The sequence below is a fragment of the Onychostruthus taczanowskii genome, unplaced genomic scaffold (assembly GCF_017590055.1).
Source record: "Onychostruthus taczanowskii isolate IOZ18803 unplaced genomic scaffold, ASM1759005v1 scaffold10, whole genome shotgun sequence".
NCBI classification, from domain to species: domain Eukaryota; kingdom Metazoa; phylum Chordata; class Aves; order Passeriformes; family Passeridae; genus Onychostruthus; species Onychostruthus taczanowskii.
Window position 1 is genome coordinate 8,709,184 of NW_024496526.1, and position 15,286 is coordinate 8,724,469.

A 15,286-nucleotide genomic window follows, 5' to 3' on the forward strand; every position below is an offset into this window, starting at 1 on the left:
CCCACAGCCCTCGGCCTGGGACCTGCTCACACTCAGCACCCACAGAGCCCAAGATAAGCCACAGCACACACTAATGCCACACATCCTGTGGCAAGCAGAAGAGAACAAACCACAGGCTTTTGAGCCTAGTGAGTGGAAACCTTGCATCATTTTACCTTCCTCTACCTGATCCCCGTGCTCAGCCTGGCTCTGCCTGTCCCTTCTCCAAGTCTTCATGACCATGAGTGGCCATCACCCTCTCCAGCACCCAGATGAGACAAAAACAAATTAACAGCAAATAAAAGATATAACCCAAGGCCCTAAAACATGTATTATATTCCTACAGTACTCAGATCCTACAAGAGGTTCTCATTTTATATAGGAGCTGGTTCCTATCCCCTTTTTCCCCTGTTCTCTCCAGAGCACTTCAGTAAACCAGGTCTGACAGCAGCATTACTACAGCACAGGCAACAGCTACACTAACAGCTTGGAGGAGCTGAAGTTTACAGAGCTTCCTTTACTCAAGGGAACTGCATTTTTCTAAGATTATATTATTACTTGGGCTGGTTGCTCAGTAATGCAACATCATTTCCCTTTTGGGTGGGAAAATTCTCTCCTTGTCCTCAGATGTGAATGATTTCAGCCTGAAAGGATGAACGCAGACTCTGCATGAACTGTGCCCCTTGCTGAAGCAGCAGGATGTTATATATATAACAGCTGGGCATTAAAAAATATATGGTGATGGGTGCATACACATCAGCTGCATGTATGCAGAAAATGGTGAGAAAGAAGAGGTGCCAGATGTGACAAAACCATTTCCTTCTGAGAGGCACCCACAGACTTCACTCTTGCACCACTCCTGTGCTTGCAGCTCTCTTGCATCTCCTCTGGATGAATATCCCAGCAAATGAACCTCTCATATTTACAGAAACAGCAAATTACAATACAAATGTTGCAAAAACTGCTCAAAGAAATAAAAAATTTGAATTTGTAATCAGGTCTGCTGCCACTGAAAACTGGATTCTGCCTTCTGTGTTCAGCCATTCAGGAAAGAGAAAAAACCTATTGTATGACCTACATCTTCAATTGAATGTAAATAACAGGGCCAGTGGTTGTGGTATTCGGGCCTCATGACAAGCTACAGAATATGGATTTTGTATTGAGCATTTTCAAGGGAATATTCTGAACTACCAGCCTTTGATTCACTTGGAGCACCTTCTGACACTCCAGCTGGTCAAACTGCCCCAGTGCTGCTTTGCACCATTTCAACAGCAGAGAGACACCAGAGCAGGTGCCAGGATCTGGCCCTGCCTCTTTCCGAGGAGCTCTGTGCACATCTGAGAGGATCAGCCCAGTGCTGTTTGTCTGCCTAGAAATATCCTGACACCCTCAGACTCCTCACCCCTCCATACCAGAGAAACCCATCTGAAACTATATGAGGAAGGAAAGCCAGAATCCAAAGGGTTTTGGGAATCCAAACTGACTATCTACAATCTATCCATCTCCAGACTATTTCTCTGGGGGTATTTCAGGGGTTGCAGCCCTGCCTGGAGCATCCAGGTGGCTGGAATGGCACAGACAGTGGCAGAAGGACAGTATTTCTGTGCTGCAAAAAGTCAGCAGGCTCAGGCACAGCTGAACCTTGCCACTCTGTAGCTATCCTTATTTTGGAAATGGCACACAGCTCCCATGGATGGGGAACCCACAGTGGCACCAGGAGGTTCCTCTGGCAGCAGCTCCAGAAGTGCTGTGCACGTTGGTGCTGCCTTAATCTCTGCATCACAGCACTGAAACACTGTCGCTGGACTGACAGGTTTTATTGGCTTGATTAGCTTATTATTTGAAATAGCTCTGTATTCTGCTGGGGTTATTTTGTTAGCATGGATGAATGCTTCATTAAAACCAACTCAAGCAGACTGATGCTACAAAGTTTCATGTTTTACGTTTCGGGTGAACAGCTACGGTTGGCAGCATCCATTCATTTTCACTATGACCACCAAAACTAACAGCCTTTCTAGCCTGGCATCATAACCCCTCTGGTAAATGAGCAAAATCCTCTGCCACCTCTGAGAGATGTGATGGTGACGGAGACAGTCTCAGCAGCTCTGACATGCTCCCTGCAGATGAGCAGGATGGGGAGAATGGAGGGAGGGTGGAGCACACACAGCAGCTTCAGAGTTCAGTCATGGAGAGTTTCTGACTGGCAGCCCAAAAATTGGTGTCTGTAAGAGCAGGTGAAGGAAACAAGTTGCCCCAGAAACTCCACACTCCTCTAAACAGATCAGTATTTGCAATTTCTGATACTGAAAAGAATATTTGCTAAGGAATGCACCCACACACCAGCAAGGCTGGCACCAGCCCCTGCAAACGTGGCAGCAACAGCCCATCTCCCTCATCCCCCCATCCACGAGAAAAACACGAAGGAAGTTAAATTACCCCTCCAAAATTGTGGTGGTGCTGGAGCAGAACACGCTGCCAACAGCTGCTGAATGGGCACAGGCTGGCACTGGTGGTTTGGGACTGAGAAATCAGAGTTTGTGATGGGGAGCCCAGTAGTGGGCAGCTCTCCCCTTTCCCACTGCCTGCTCCCATCTCCACATGCGGTCGCTGCGCACGGTGGTGTCAATCAATACTCATCACTGTGTGCTCCCTGCCAGCCAGGTCACACAGTTATCCCTCAGACTACTCATTTAGCACTTAAATACCACATCAAGCACTTCCACAAATTGATGTGAACCCAGCTGCTCAGTGGGTGACCCCTGCTACCTTCCAGGGCTTGACATGGGGAACAGGCAGGAAAGCTGATCTCCAATCTCCCTCTGTTTCTGAAATGCCTTTTCTTCCTTCTCTTTTCTTTTTTGCTTTATATTATGTACCCCAAAGGAGCAGAGCTAAATCCATACAACCCAGGGGAGTTCATGTTCACAGCCCACCAACCAAATCCACTTAGAGCTCACAGAGGAGCAGCAAAGATTCCTGAGACAGGAAAACCCTGCAGCCTTTTGATAGCGACGCAGAGGCACAGGAGGCAATCCTTCCTTGTCCCTGCACCACAGGGGGAGGAAGCATCCTTCCTGCACCACCCACAGTCACCTGAAACTGCATCGAAGCTAGAGAGCAGCATCTTACACCTCTCTTCATCAGTGTGGCTGCAGGGAGAGCTGGACTTCTGCCCCCAGGAGCCACAAAATACGTACTGCAAAATGTGAGGCAGGTTTGGGTTTGGAGGCAACACCATATCTTTGTGCAAACAAACATCCTCAGCATCTTCTTTCCTCACTCCTAACTTTGCTTCTTCCTCACACAGAAAGTTTCACACAGAAAGTTAAAACTATACATAAATAAATACAGACTGTTTACCCCTTCTAAGAGTTTTGGAAAGTTTCTCCCAGCAGCCAGCCTAAATCTCTGCTGCAACTAAAGCTGGTTCCTTCTCAGGCAATTTCACACCTCACTGCCAGGGCTCCCACCAGGGAAGCCACGTAGAAAGGTGGCACCTGCCATGGGAGAGAGGGAGCAGGGACAGAAGGACAGACACAGATGGCAGAAAAGCCCATTGCCAGCGGCTCCGTGCTGTGCTGGGCACTGTGGCAGGGCACCTGTATGGGTAGAAGTAGCAGGAAAAGGGACACGGCAGGAACAGGGAGACCCCAGCCATAGTGACTTTGTCAGGGGCTCAGTGTTACCTCTGCTGTCCCTGTGGTGTCACTGGAATTATTCCCATTTCACAGATGGGAAACCTGAAATACCGAGAGCTGCAGGACAGAGCTTGTACCAAACGCTGTCCTGACCCGGGCTGGGGGCAGACAGTGCCCTTCAGCTCATTCAGTGCCCGTGTGAAGTAGCTGCCAGAAGATATTTCATGGAGGGATTTGATAATGCTTTAACTTCACTGTCACCAGCTTTCTTGCTTCCTACTTCACCTTTTTTTTTTTTTCTTGTGTTACTCTCCTTGGGCTCAGACCGCATTATAAACACGGGCTAAAGCCATCTGTCCTCATGTCTCAGCAGACAAGCCCACAGAGGGTCTGGCAGGGAGGGTGGCAGATGCAGGCTGAGGCACAGGCTCAGGAAGGCAGTGAGGCTGCGAGGGCAGCCCTGCTCCTACCCTGATCCCTTGCCGCACGCTTTGTGAGAGACTCAAAAGCCCCATTTCTACACCCACCGCCTCACCATCTGCTCACTAAGCCCTGCCTGAGAAAGGGCTTTTGCCACCCAGCCCCAGACTGTTGCAAAGGGAGATGTAATCTTCATTTCCTGGTAGTGCCAAGGTGATGGGTTCACAAGAAATGGCCCTCCCGCTCCAAGCAAGTATTTTCCAAGGTGGGAAATGCCTCCGAGGGGCAGGAGCAGTGGTGACACAAACAGGGATTGCTCAGGAATCTGCAGCTCAAGCTGAGGGTGATTCAGGAGATCCCCCAGCCTGCTCCTGTGGCAGCAGACAATTCCCTTGACTGACAGGCATAGAGCTGGAGCTAACAGCGAGTGAATCGCAGCTGTCAGGACCCAGTGTAATTCATGACGCCGTTTGCTGGGGAGCGAGCTACCGCTGGGCTATTTATCACCCCTTCACTGCGTGCCCTGCTCCTCCTGGCTGTGGCTGACATAATTCACAAGCACCTGTAGCTGCTGAGCACTGGCTGCACCGTGCAAAGCCTTCACCCCCGAGCCGGCCAGCCAGGCACTGGTGGCCTGACAAATGGCTTTTCCAGCATGTGGACAGATAGTTCGAGCTTTTCAGACTTTTAACAAAGGAAATGCATTCCTCTACTGACTCTCAGGAGTCATCAAGGTCACAGGAAAAGATGCCAGACTGAAAGCTGAGATGAAATTAAATATTTTTTTTTTTTCTGTCCAGTGAGGAATCTGCACAGCTTTCATCAAATAATAGGTGAGCAGTTTGCTGGCGAGTTGCAGATTTTATCTTCACAAGGTTGGTAGCAGGTAAAACAGCATTATTCTCTCCCAGTTTGGAGGGCAAACTGATACTTGGAGTGGCACAAAGAAGTAGCTGAGCTGGGAACAGACCCAAATCTCCTTCATTTCCATGCAGTATCCTAGTCACAAAGCTCCTCTCACAAGCATTGCTAGTTAGGAGCTTTCTAATCCACTGCAGGCTACATTCCAGCTGATATCCCTAGCTATACATTGGTCTAGTGCGGATACATCCTACAAAGGCATGCCTTGGGTTTGTGAAGAAAATGAAAAGGTTATAAATGTACTTTGTCACATTTCCTGAAATTTTACAGCTCCACGCAACTAAACTTAACCCCAAGTTCCAAAGCACAATATTCTCTCCACATCAGAAATTAAAAGATAAAATTTGACAGTCCAACTCAGGCAGGCAATGAATCCTAAAACCCACTTAAAACCTACGCAGGATTAATTTGACATATTGGATTCCTTATACCACCTGCAGACACTCAATGCTTTCCAAACTCATTGAGAATTAGTCATCCTTAGAGCTATGTGCCTTCTTTGGTGAGTAAGTGAGCCAGTTTACTGAATGACACTTGAAACATCCCTGCTCGTTCTGGGAAAAATAAGATTTATCCTGTGCTGAAACCAAATTCAGCACAATCCGTAAAGCACGAAACTAGGCATTGCTTTTGATAATAGCACTGTAGATGTGGCATGCAAGGAAAAATTTGACTTTATACGTGACTAATCTGACAGTCTGTAGGCGACGTAGAAAAAGAGGGTATTTATAGAGAGCTGATAGCATCTGTCCCCACACCTGATAGGGGTCAGTACCTAAGGTGAGATGAGAGCATTTCTGGAAACAAGCAGCAGGCAGCCCAGACCCTGAAGACCACCTACAGGAGCCCCCCGTTTCTCACCTGCATGGGTAGACACACGTGGACAGTCAGTACTCCTGGTGCCCCCCAAAACCTTTCTCAAATTCCTCGGTGAAGTTTCCACCGCTCGCCTTCCAGCCAGTCCACACAGCTACAACGTGTTTACACTTTCCCACCCACCACTCCCATCCCAAACCTTCACCCACTGAAGCAGCTGCCTGTAGCAGGATGAGCAAGGTTAAAAAGGAAAAGGAATTGGGGGGGTAGAGTGTTACACTCCTCATCTGAATCACTCTGGGCGCTGTCGGGATGCCCAGCAGCCCACAGTCGCGATGCTGCGCGGAGAGCGCGGGGTCCCACGCCACGAGAGACCCGCCCGGTGCGGACCCCGCGCACCCTCCGAGCGCTGCCGGGACGAAATCCCGTCCCTGCCCTTCTCCCCATGCCCACCCCGGGCACTCACCCGGGCTGCCGGCGTGTCCCGCGGCGGGAAGCGAGGAAGGGCGGCCGAGACGGCTTCGGGACGGAGGAGGAGGAGGGGGAGGTGGAGGAAGACGCCGTGGGGAAGCGAGGGGCAGCGACCCGGCCGGTGGGACCGGGACCAGCCCCAAGCCCAGCAGCAGCAGCAGGGTGCAGGCTGCCGGCATGGCGCTGGGGGTGGATGGAAGGGGAGCCGGGGGGGGGCAGGGGGGTGGTTGTTCACATACCCGGAGCGGGGCAATGAATAACCACGTAAATAGCGATTTTTAATGAAATCCCCGTGCCCCCCCCTCGGGGCGGCGCCTTAAAAGTGCGGGGTGCCCATAGCGGAGGGGGTGAGGGGGGGGCCCGGCCAGCAGCGGCGGCAGCCTGCGGCCAAGTGCCGGCGCCCGAAAGTAAAAGGGCAGGCGGCGGAGGCTCCTCCTCGAGCCTGACATCACCCAGCCGCGGCTCGGCTCGGCTCGGCATGGCCCGACTCCCCACGGCCCCCCCACCCCGGCCCGGCCCGGCCCCCAGCGGCCGCCCCCTCCCGCCCCGCGCAGCCGTCGGGCCGCCCGCCCCCTCAGCCGGCTGCCTGCGGCATCACTAGGAGTACTATTGGTAGTAATAATAATAATAATAACAACAACAACAACAACAACGCTTCTTTCATCCCATACTTTATTTTTCCTGCTGCATCTCCCAGCCGCGCCGGGCGAGGACAACCCCCCTGCCCACGGCCCCGGCGGTGCCGGAGCTGCCCCGGTTCGGTTCCGCGCTTCCTGCGGGCAGGGCACCCGGGGCACAGCCGCCCCCGCTACGGCAGGGTCACCCCTGCCGCACTGCACAGCCCCGAACTTAATCCCATCGAACTCGAGTCCTTGATGAGTAACTGCAGCTTTTTTCTTGGTTATGAAGCCGGCAGCAGCGTTTGAGGGTACAGTTTCTGGCAGTGGTGAATTTCCCAGGCCGGGCTGTACGGGAGGCAAAGGATTTCCCTTCATTGTTCTGAAATTCCCCTTCATAATTTCATGCTCCTAGTTCTGGGAGAGAGCACGCCGCAGAGCAGTGGGTTGGGCTTTGCCGGGCTGCCGGCATCCCGATGTGCCAGGTTTAGGCTCCCCTTGAGCTCTCCTCTCCGGGGAGCTAAACCTGGCCAAACTTTGCCCTCGAGCTGCTCCTGGGCCCTGTACTTTTCCCTCGAGCTGCTTCAGAATCAGAATTAATTTCCACAAGCCAAGCAGAACCCGACCTTCGAAAGGGAGGGTGGCTGGTGACAACTCACCGTGTCCGGACGGCTGCAGCCTGGAACAAAGCCGGGGTCTGGTCCCCAGCCCCCCCGCTGCCTGGTTTGATCCTCACCAAAAGCAGAAGTCGGTGGCTGACGTACACAAACTCTCCTGGAAGCCTCTTTCCACCGAAGAGGTGGCACTGATGAGCCCACACCAGCACTCTAAGGGCTTTACCCCGACAGGACTCGCTCTCCTCTGCCCCTGGGCTTTTCTCTCCATGAGCGAATGCTTTTTCCCGCACCTTCCCACACCACTTCATCATGAAGCACACTCAGAAATCCTCATTCTGGTACTGGCATCATCATGGATGAAAGCCCTGGGAAAGGCCACCTCTGAGGCACCCCTTGATCAATCCATGCTCTACTCTACTCCCTACAGCTTTTGCCATCTTCTTGCTTCAAATTTGCCTAAACCCAAGGAACAAGTCAAGCTGGTCAGTTTTGGACATGAAGCACAAACCAATCATGATTATGCTTTAGTCACGCAAGTAAGCATCCCAGTCCTGGCAAATGGAGTGACCCAGAAGCCACAGGCAACACCAAGGTGCCAGATCTACAGAGGATGTTTTTAGGCTTCTTCATTCTGTAGGCAAGTATTTACACATTCTGTATGGAATGGTTGTGCAAAACAAAGCTTCTGTCTTCATAGGGCAGAGAGATCAATACACAGCTAAAGCTCAGGGGAAGAACTATGAAGTATTTTGATACTTTGGGAGATGGCACAGGTAGTGCAATGCAGCAGCTCAAACACTTGGGGATATCTTTATACATGAAATGCACGACTCCACACTACCAATTCCTAAGGCAGTAAGTAATAAATGTGGTTCTTTAGAAAGTTTTGTTAGTCCTTGGAAAGAAACACTTGCCAAACAGCAAATCTGACACTTTCAACTGTGCAATACCAGTAAGGCAACTGAAGAAGAAACTTCTCTGCGGCCAAGGGTGCGCCCTCAGGGCTCCAGGGACCAAGTGAAAGCTGAACTTCGCCCTGACATGAAATGGATGCTCTCCTGTCCACTCACTCTCAAGCCTGAGGGCCCTAATACCGAGTCTAGAGCTCATTCCTTTCCCCCACCTTTTCCAAGAGACTTCCCTAACATCTAAGCCCCACAGCAGCTCCCCACTCTTAGTGCATCCTTCCAAGCTGTAAATCCAACAAGCAGGAAGCACAGTATCAAATGCTTTTCCAAAAGGGTCTCAATAAATTCTTCCTGCTGTTTCACTCAACAGGCCCATGGAGAGCCATAGCAGACACTGGCAAATGCAAGACAAACACTTGTGCAGGAACAGTCCATGCCGGTGTGGAATGGCTCTGTCTCACCCTGCCCCCGTGGTGCCCCCATAGCACAGCCCAGCCTGCAGTGCCTCTAGCTAGGGAGGCAGGGAAGGCTGAATTAACCCCCTCTGGGTGTGGGGGAAAGGGGTAATTGGTGTCCTCCCAAAATCTGCCATTAAACCTGCCTGACCTGCTGCATTTCTGAGCCACACAGGGCACTTGTGACCACAACAGGGTGACCGTGAGGGCTGTGTGCCCGGGTGCAGAGCCAGCAGCAGGAAACGCTGGCCAGAGGGCCCCATGCTGCCCTTGGATGAGCCACATCCTGGCAGGGCTTAGTAAAGGTGGGACAGGAATGCCACTGCAGCCTCTGAAGCCCATGGCAGTGGTGAGCTGCCTTCACCAGCCCCAGCAAAGGCCCCACGGGTGTGAACCCGTGGGCCTAAACCAGTACTCACCGTCAGAAAATAATCTCTCTGCTCTCTCCATCATGGTTCCACGAGCAGCATATTATTTACAAGCACCTGGAAAGGAAACACCGATATTCAAGCAGTTTCAGACTTCCTAAATGCAGTCCCTTCCCCCACAGGTGTCTGATTTGTCAAGGTTTAGTGTCTGTAAATTTAAAGCTACTGTGTTTTCCTGCTGTCTAATTTTTTATTCCTACTTCAAGGTTTCGTAAGGAATATCGCTGCATTGAAGGAGTCAATTTATGACTGATATTTTTGAGCTCCAGTTTCAACAGCCACATGAAAACAACAGAGAAAAAAAACCCTCACTTTGCTGGTTTTTATTCAAAAAATACTCTTTTACCCTTTGGAGCTGCAGAGGGCAGTGTGGAGGGGATATCAGCCCTGCCACCCATGTGATGAGTTTGACACCCTCCTTGGGGCTGGGAAAGAGCTTCAGTGGTGGGAGAAGGAAGAATTGCAGCAGGATGAAGGTGGCTGTGTGGAGCACAAGCACTCAATGAAGGCCACCAGCACTTGGCTTTTCCCCATGTGCTGCTGGAGTTGTTTATCCCCATGGCACAACTGCACACTCTGCTGCTGCATCCTGCTGATGCTGCTTCCAGGGCAGCTCCAGGCTGAGGGCTGCTCCCCACCCTCCTTGTAATAGGAGATTTAAATGCATGAAATCATGGCTGAGGAGCCAGATGGGCATGGCAAAGCCTGATGTCGAGTGACGCCACAGCATCCTCCTGAAAGAGGCTGTGACCTCAAACGCCTCCCCAAATTATGTACAGAACACATTTAACACTTCCATCTGAAAGCAAGCAGCACATTCCACACACAGCAAAGGAGTTCAAACAAATAAACAACATCATCAACACAGGAAACCTCTAACAAAGCTATATATAAAACATGATTGATATTGATTAATTGAAACCTGCCCATTACCTTGTTTTGGGGGAGGAACAACAGAGTGTGTTTTTATTTCACCTTGGTTTCCATTTTCCAGATTGAGGGGCTAGAGACACAGGACAAAATTTGCTAGTGTCTACATTGTTTTGGTCTGAAATCACTAAAAACCATGAGAGTCTCTGCAGAAGAGGCATCTCTTCAGCATTTTGGGAGGATTACAGTGACCAGTCCCTTCCCTCTGGTTCCATAGGAGCCTTCCGCAGCACAGCCGATGTCATGAAACTCCTGCAGCTCTCTTGAAACTCATCCCAGATCTGTCCAAATCTTGGATCAGGCTCATAAACCTCAGACAAGTTTTAAGCTGATGATGAATTAAGGTACAAATATTTTCTCCTCCTGGAATTTGTTATTAAAAGCCCTGAGTTTCCAAAGTGGACAAATAGTTCCTAACTGAGTAATTAATTTCCTTCTCATCTCCTCTTGATGCCACAAGCCATCCATTAATGGACACCAATCATCCAAAAGGCACTTAATACGTGACCATTATTCTTGAAATTTTGGGGGTGGTGGTATTTTATTGATTTATTTTAACAAAAACTGCTCATTCCGGGTATTTGACATTTGGAGGTCAGGATGGATACGGGTCTTGTGATCCCTCTTCATCCCTCACAGAAAAATGCACAACTTGAAATGATATTGCATTTTGAATCCTGTCACTGGAAAAAAAAAAAATCCCATATTTTCTGAGGGGAAAAAAATAAATCAGCCATCCAAATATATCTGAAAAGAAGCAATTCTAAATTTCTTATTTATTTCTTTCAGGACCTTTTTCAGCCAGCTCTGGTTTGGAGCACACCCAGACATTCTGGAGCTGAGCTAAACACTTCAGAGCAGTGTCCTGGAAAGAAGCCCCCAGTGAAATTTAGAAGGGACACTTGGATCCAATAAAGTTACAGGTGTGCTCCTCTATCACTAAGTTTCTGGGAGCACCCAAGGTTCTGTTTCCTCTTGCATAAGGAGGGCAAATCCCAGGTATTGGGAGATATGAGCATAAAAATCATGTGAAAAAAGCCACGAAGAGCAGAAGGCAGAGAGGAAAGGAGCCTCTCCTGTGCCGTATGGGCTTTAAAGTGATTTATTTTTAGCCTGCATTTTGCTGCTAGAGCCTCTCATCCGTAGCTTTTGAGGCTGTTACCGCTGAGGTCTCACCTTGTCTTAGGTTTAAGGGATGCTGTGCCAAATCTGGGTTGCAGCAAGACACCACTGCAGAACATAACAAGTGCTTATATTCCACTTTCATACAGAGCTAACAAATTTATAGGTTGTCTACAAAATCTCCTCTCTTTTATCCCTGTAATTACCTTCTCTAAAATTCACCAAGCAAGGGCAATAATTCAAATAACTTCCCTTTCCCATTAACCTAAATGTTAATCCTAGGTTGGCTCTTGTGCTTCAGCCAATCTCTTCTGACCTTGCCGGTGTAAGCACGATGCTGTTTAAGAAACTCTGCCTGTCTGAATCTAAATCTGAGCCACATGGGTGAGAGCAAACCACCTCATAAGGCACAGAAAGCCCCCTGTGCCTTAATTCAGCCATGCACACAAGCATCATTTCATATTGTCACCCTTCTTTGCTGCTTCAACGCTGTGGTCACAACTATCTGCTGTGAAGAAGTGACCATGGCAGGTGTGTGATATTTTGGCCACCATACACAGCAATGACCACTGAAGGAAATTCAAGGCTGATCAAGAGAAGCCAAGGGGAGAGTGAAAAAAAAGACAAGTTTGAGCTAAGGTATGGATTTAATGAGCTTGATTCTCCCTGTGCAGACTCCTAATGGGACACAGATCCAGATGGATGACAATTTATACCGACTGAGAAACTGTCTCTTAATGCCAATATCACAACAAAACTTCACTTTTCTTCTGCCCGTTCTTAGTCCTGACTGTGCTGGAAGTTTTTTGAGGCATAAAATTCCAATTTCTGGACCTGCTTAGTGCTAAGAGATCATAAATGCAGCATGAGCTTCCAGGCAGTACTGCAAGGCAAGTAATAAAATATTTATTCCCACCCGCCTTCTGTGCTTCTATGCTCTGCAAAGGAGACCATCAAAAGTAGAGCCACCAATTTACAGCTGGAGCCTTCAAAAGGATCCAAACTGTGTGCCATATCCACATCTCTCTTGAGAAAAAATGTTTTCACACCTTGACCCATTGCAGAACATTTTCATTTCTGCATAAGAAATAATAATAATAATAATAATAATAATAATAATAATAATAATAATAATATCATTTCAAACCAAAAGGAAAATAATTATAGATTATAAAAATGTTCTCATGGCTTTAAAAACAGTAAGGTCTTTCCATAATTGCATTAGCCAAGCTGCAACCTTGATATACAACAAGGCACCTGATGCTCAGAGCTGGGCCCCAAACTCACCTTCAGGGAACCTGAAGCTTCATGAAATCCCCAGCACGTGGAGGCTCAGCTGGGCTCTCAGGGGATGAAAGCAGCACATTTCCTCTCACAGGAGCAGTCCCCACCTACAATTCTTCCCTTCAGCCACTAAATGTGAAGATGCTAAATTCCTGCCCACCTAATTTCACCCTTTTTTTTTAGAGTGCTACCAAAGCTACAACCATTTTTGAAGTGACACCATGATCTTTAGCTGTACAACTGCTTGCTTTCCTTCTTTCCTGCTGGAAAAGTTTCCTTGATGTGCAAAGCCCTGTGTTCCTGTAGTGTCTCAGGGGTCTCCAATGCTACCCAGACTGCAGGTGCTAAAACAAGGCTTCTTGCAACTCTTACCATTAACTGCACCAGAGCTGATGCTCCAGGGAAGATCAGCATGGAAGGTTGTTGTACTCTTAACCTGAAATGCAGCAAGGATTGTGTGATGCATTTCTCCCTGCAGCTTCAAGGGAAGGAGCAGGTGCCGGTGCTTACCAGGTGATGGAAGGAGCTGCTTCCTGCTCTGGTGGTGGAGGTGTCTGTGAAGGAGGTGGTAGAGTTTCTCCAGCAGCAGAAAGTGGAGGCAAACACTCTGCACCAAATTATCTGGCTTCAACCTGTGCAACTCCTCAGTGAGCGAGATGCACAGGCAAGGATCTTCCCCACCCTCCCTCTCTGGATCTCCTAACTCATGGCTTATTTTAAGGGAATTAAATTGTTTAGTAGCCAACAAAGAAGCTACCTAGAAATTTCTGCCTATTAATCTCTTCATGCCATGCTCTGGGTTTGGTGGTTTTTTTTCAAGCTACAGAGAAATGTGGAGCTGAGCAATCCTTGACTTGGGAGGAAAGGGACCACACATGTGACTGGACTTTGTGAAATATGAGATTTTACAGTAATGGCATTATGGTCAGGTATGAAGCTGCAACACAGCACCAAGCAGCTTGCCAGCAATCGGGCAGCAGCAAGGACTGTTTGAAGTTTCCACAACAGGAGTATCTGCCAAGGTTAAGGATGCTACAAGCACAGGGAGGGCTCTCTGGAGCCACTGGCCCCAGGAGAATCTTCAATATGGGCCCAAAATCCACACAGCAGATTCAGAGTCTTTGGAAACGAGCACCAGGAGGCAGGCAGGAAGGAATCCTGGAAAGGTGTTTCCAACACTGAGTGACTGATTTGAGGTGGGTCAGAGGAGGTCACACAAACACAACTTTCCTCTTGCCTCTATTGAGATAATTAAAGTTAAAAGCACTTAGTCAAAGACCTGCAACCTTGAAAAACGAATACACTTTCTGCACTGTGCCAAGGTGGCTCTTTTCTCCATGTCAGCAGAAAGCCTCCTGTGCCTCCCTCTGTAAGGAAAAGGAAAGAGCCAAAGCTGCAGCTGGCCAGGCCATGGGATGGGACCCCCCCACCACCCAGCAACACCAGGGCACTTCTCTGGCAAGTGGAACGGTGCTGAAAGGCATTGAGAGTGCCCACAGAATGGATGGAGAGGAGTTCCAGGTGTCTCAGGCTTTTATTGCACAGAAGGAGAAATAAATAATCTAAAGGCTGAAATTATCAGAGATGAAACAAAGTGAAAGGCAGTGATTTCCCCCTCCTCGTAATGTCAGAACTGATGTGTGGTGCTGGGGGTAAACTTACTTTGCTAAAGCAATTCTGAACCAACTATCCCTTCAGCCAGGAGATGCTCTAAGTGGGCCTAGCTATTTCACCAGGTCTCAGCTCTCACATCAGAAAGGATGTGGGAAATAACTATGAACAGCTTCTAAGACATAATTTCACAGTTTTACAGAAGAGGTCATTATCCTGCATTACTGCATTTAAATGTGCGATTTCAGTTGTGAATATACTTAATAATCTTCTCTTACTTGCCACTGATTCTGGCCTATTGTCTAATGCCTTAAAATACTTTCTAAGACCTTGGTAATTGAAATGCTGAGGTAGAAAATGACTGTATTGCAAGCAGGGAAATTCATGCCTAGAGGAGAAGTGAATTGACCTGGAAGGTCGCATTCATCCGTGGCACAGCTGGGAGTGGGGCACTGGCTCCTGCTGTCAACGTCACTGCTCCCAGGCAGAGTGTCCCCAGTCACCCAGAGGACATCTGAAATGGGGTGTTGTAAGCTTTTAGAGCAGCAACCGTTTTTAGAACTCAATAGGGCTTATAATTGAATTCCTTAAAAGGGTTATACTGTCTTCAGTAACTCATCACTTCCCTGGACTGGCCCTTTCATTTCCATTTTCTCCCCTCAGTTTAGGTAAGGTTTGAAGCCCAGCAATGCTGTAGTTTGCATAAACAAACAAGCCTCAAATACATAAATAGCTATTCACATCCTTTGTGTGTACATTCAAGTATTTCAAAAGGCACCCGTGGCAGCCATTAGCACTTCTAAATGCTTTTTGAAGTAATAGATTGATTTTTTTGTGTGTGTGTGCGGGTCCTTCACTGGAACTGGCTCCCAAATTCCTCCCTGCTGATGAGGGAGGACTGGTGGTAGCGGTCCCGTGAGGCGAAGTCTGCGTTCTCCTCGGTGAGCTGCCTGGTCTCCATGCCAACTGTTGCAAAGGATGGTGTCACCACGATCTGCTCCTTGGGAGTGGGCCTTCTCCTGCAAACAGAGAAGCAGAGGTGCCTGCACCACCCCTTGTTTGTTGTCCC

The 15,286-nt window shown here is 48.8% G+C and overlaps 2 protein-coding genes across 6 annotated transcripts in view; both read right to left on the reverse strand.

Annotated features, from left to right (window-relative positions):
* The window catches only part of HEG1 (heart development protein with EGF like domains 1), a 51,667-nt gene extending 44,966 nt beyond the window's left edge, over window positions 1-6,701 (reverse strand). For 3 of the 5 annotated variants that reach the window (XM_041409572.1, XM_041409583.1, XM_041409592.1), the window contains exon 1: window positions 6,241-6,701. In XM_041409572.1, coding sequence (XP_041265506.1) covers window positions 6,241-6,424 — 184 coding nt within the window. In that variant the 5' untranslated portion in view covers window positions 6,425-6,701. The remainder of the gene's footprint in view (window positions 1-6,240) is intronic. The other 2 variants (XM_041409565.1, XM_041409555.1) reach the window with 1 other exon arrangement.
* A 5,846-nt stretch (window positions 6,702-12,547) lies between these two features.
* The window catches only part of SLC12A8 (solute carrier family 12 member 8), a 48,177-nt gene continuing 45,438 nt past the window's right edge, over window positions 12,548-15,286 (reverse strand). Inside the window, exon 13 of the mRNA XM_041408622.1 lies at window positions 12,548-15,236. Within this exon, the coding sequence (XP_041264556.1) occupies window positions 15,071-15,236 (166 nt within the window). The 3' untranslated portion in view covers window positions 12,548-15,070. The remainder of the gene's footprint in view (window positions 15,237-15,286) is intronic.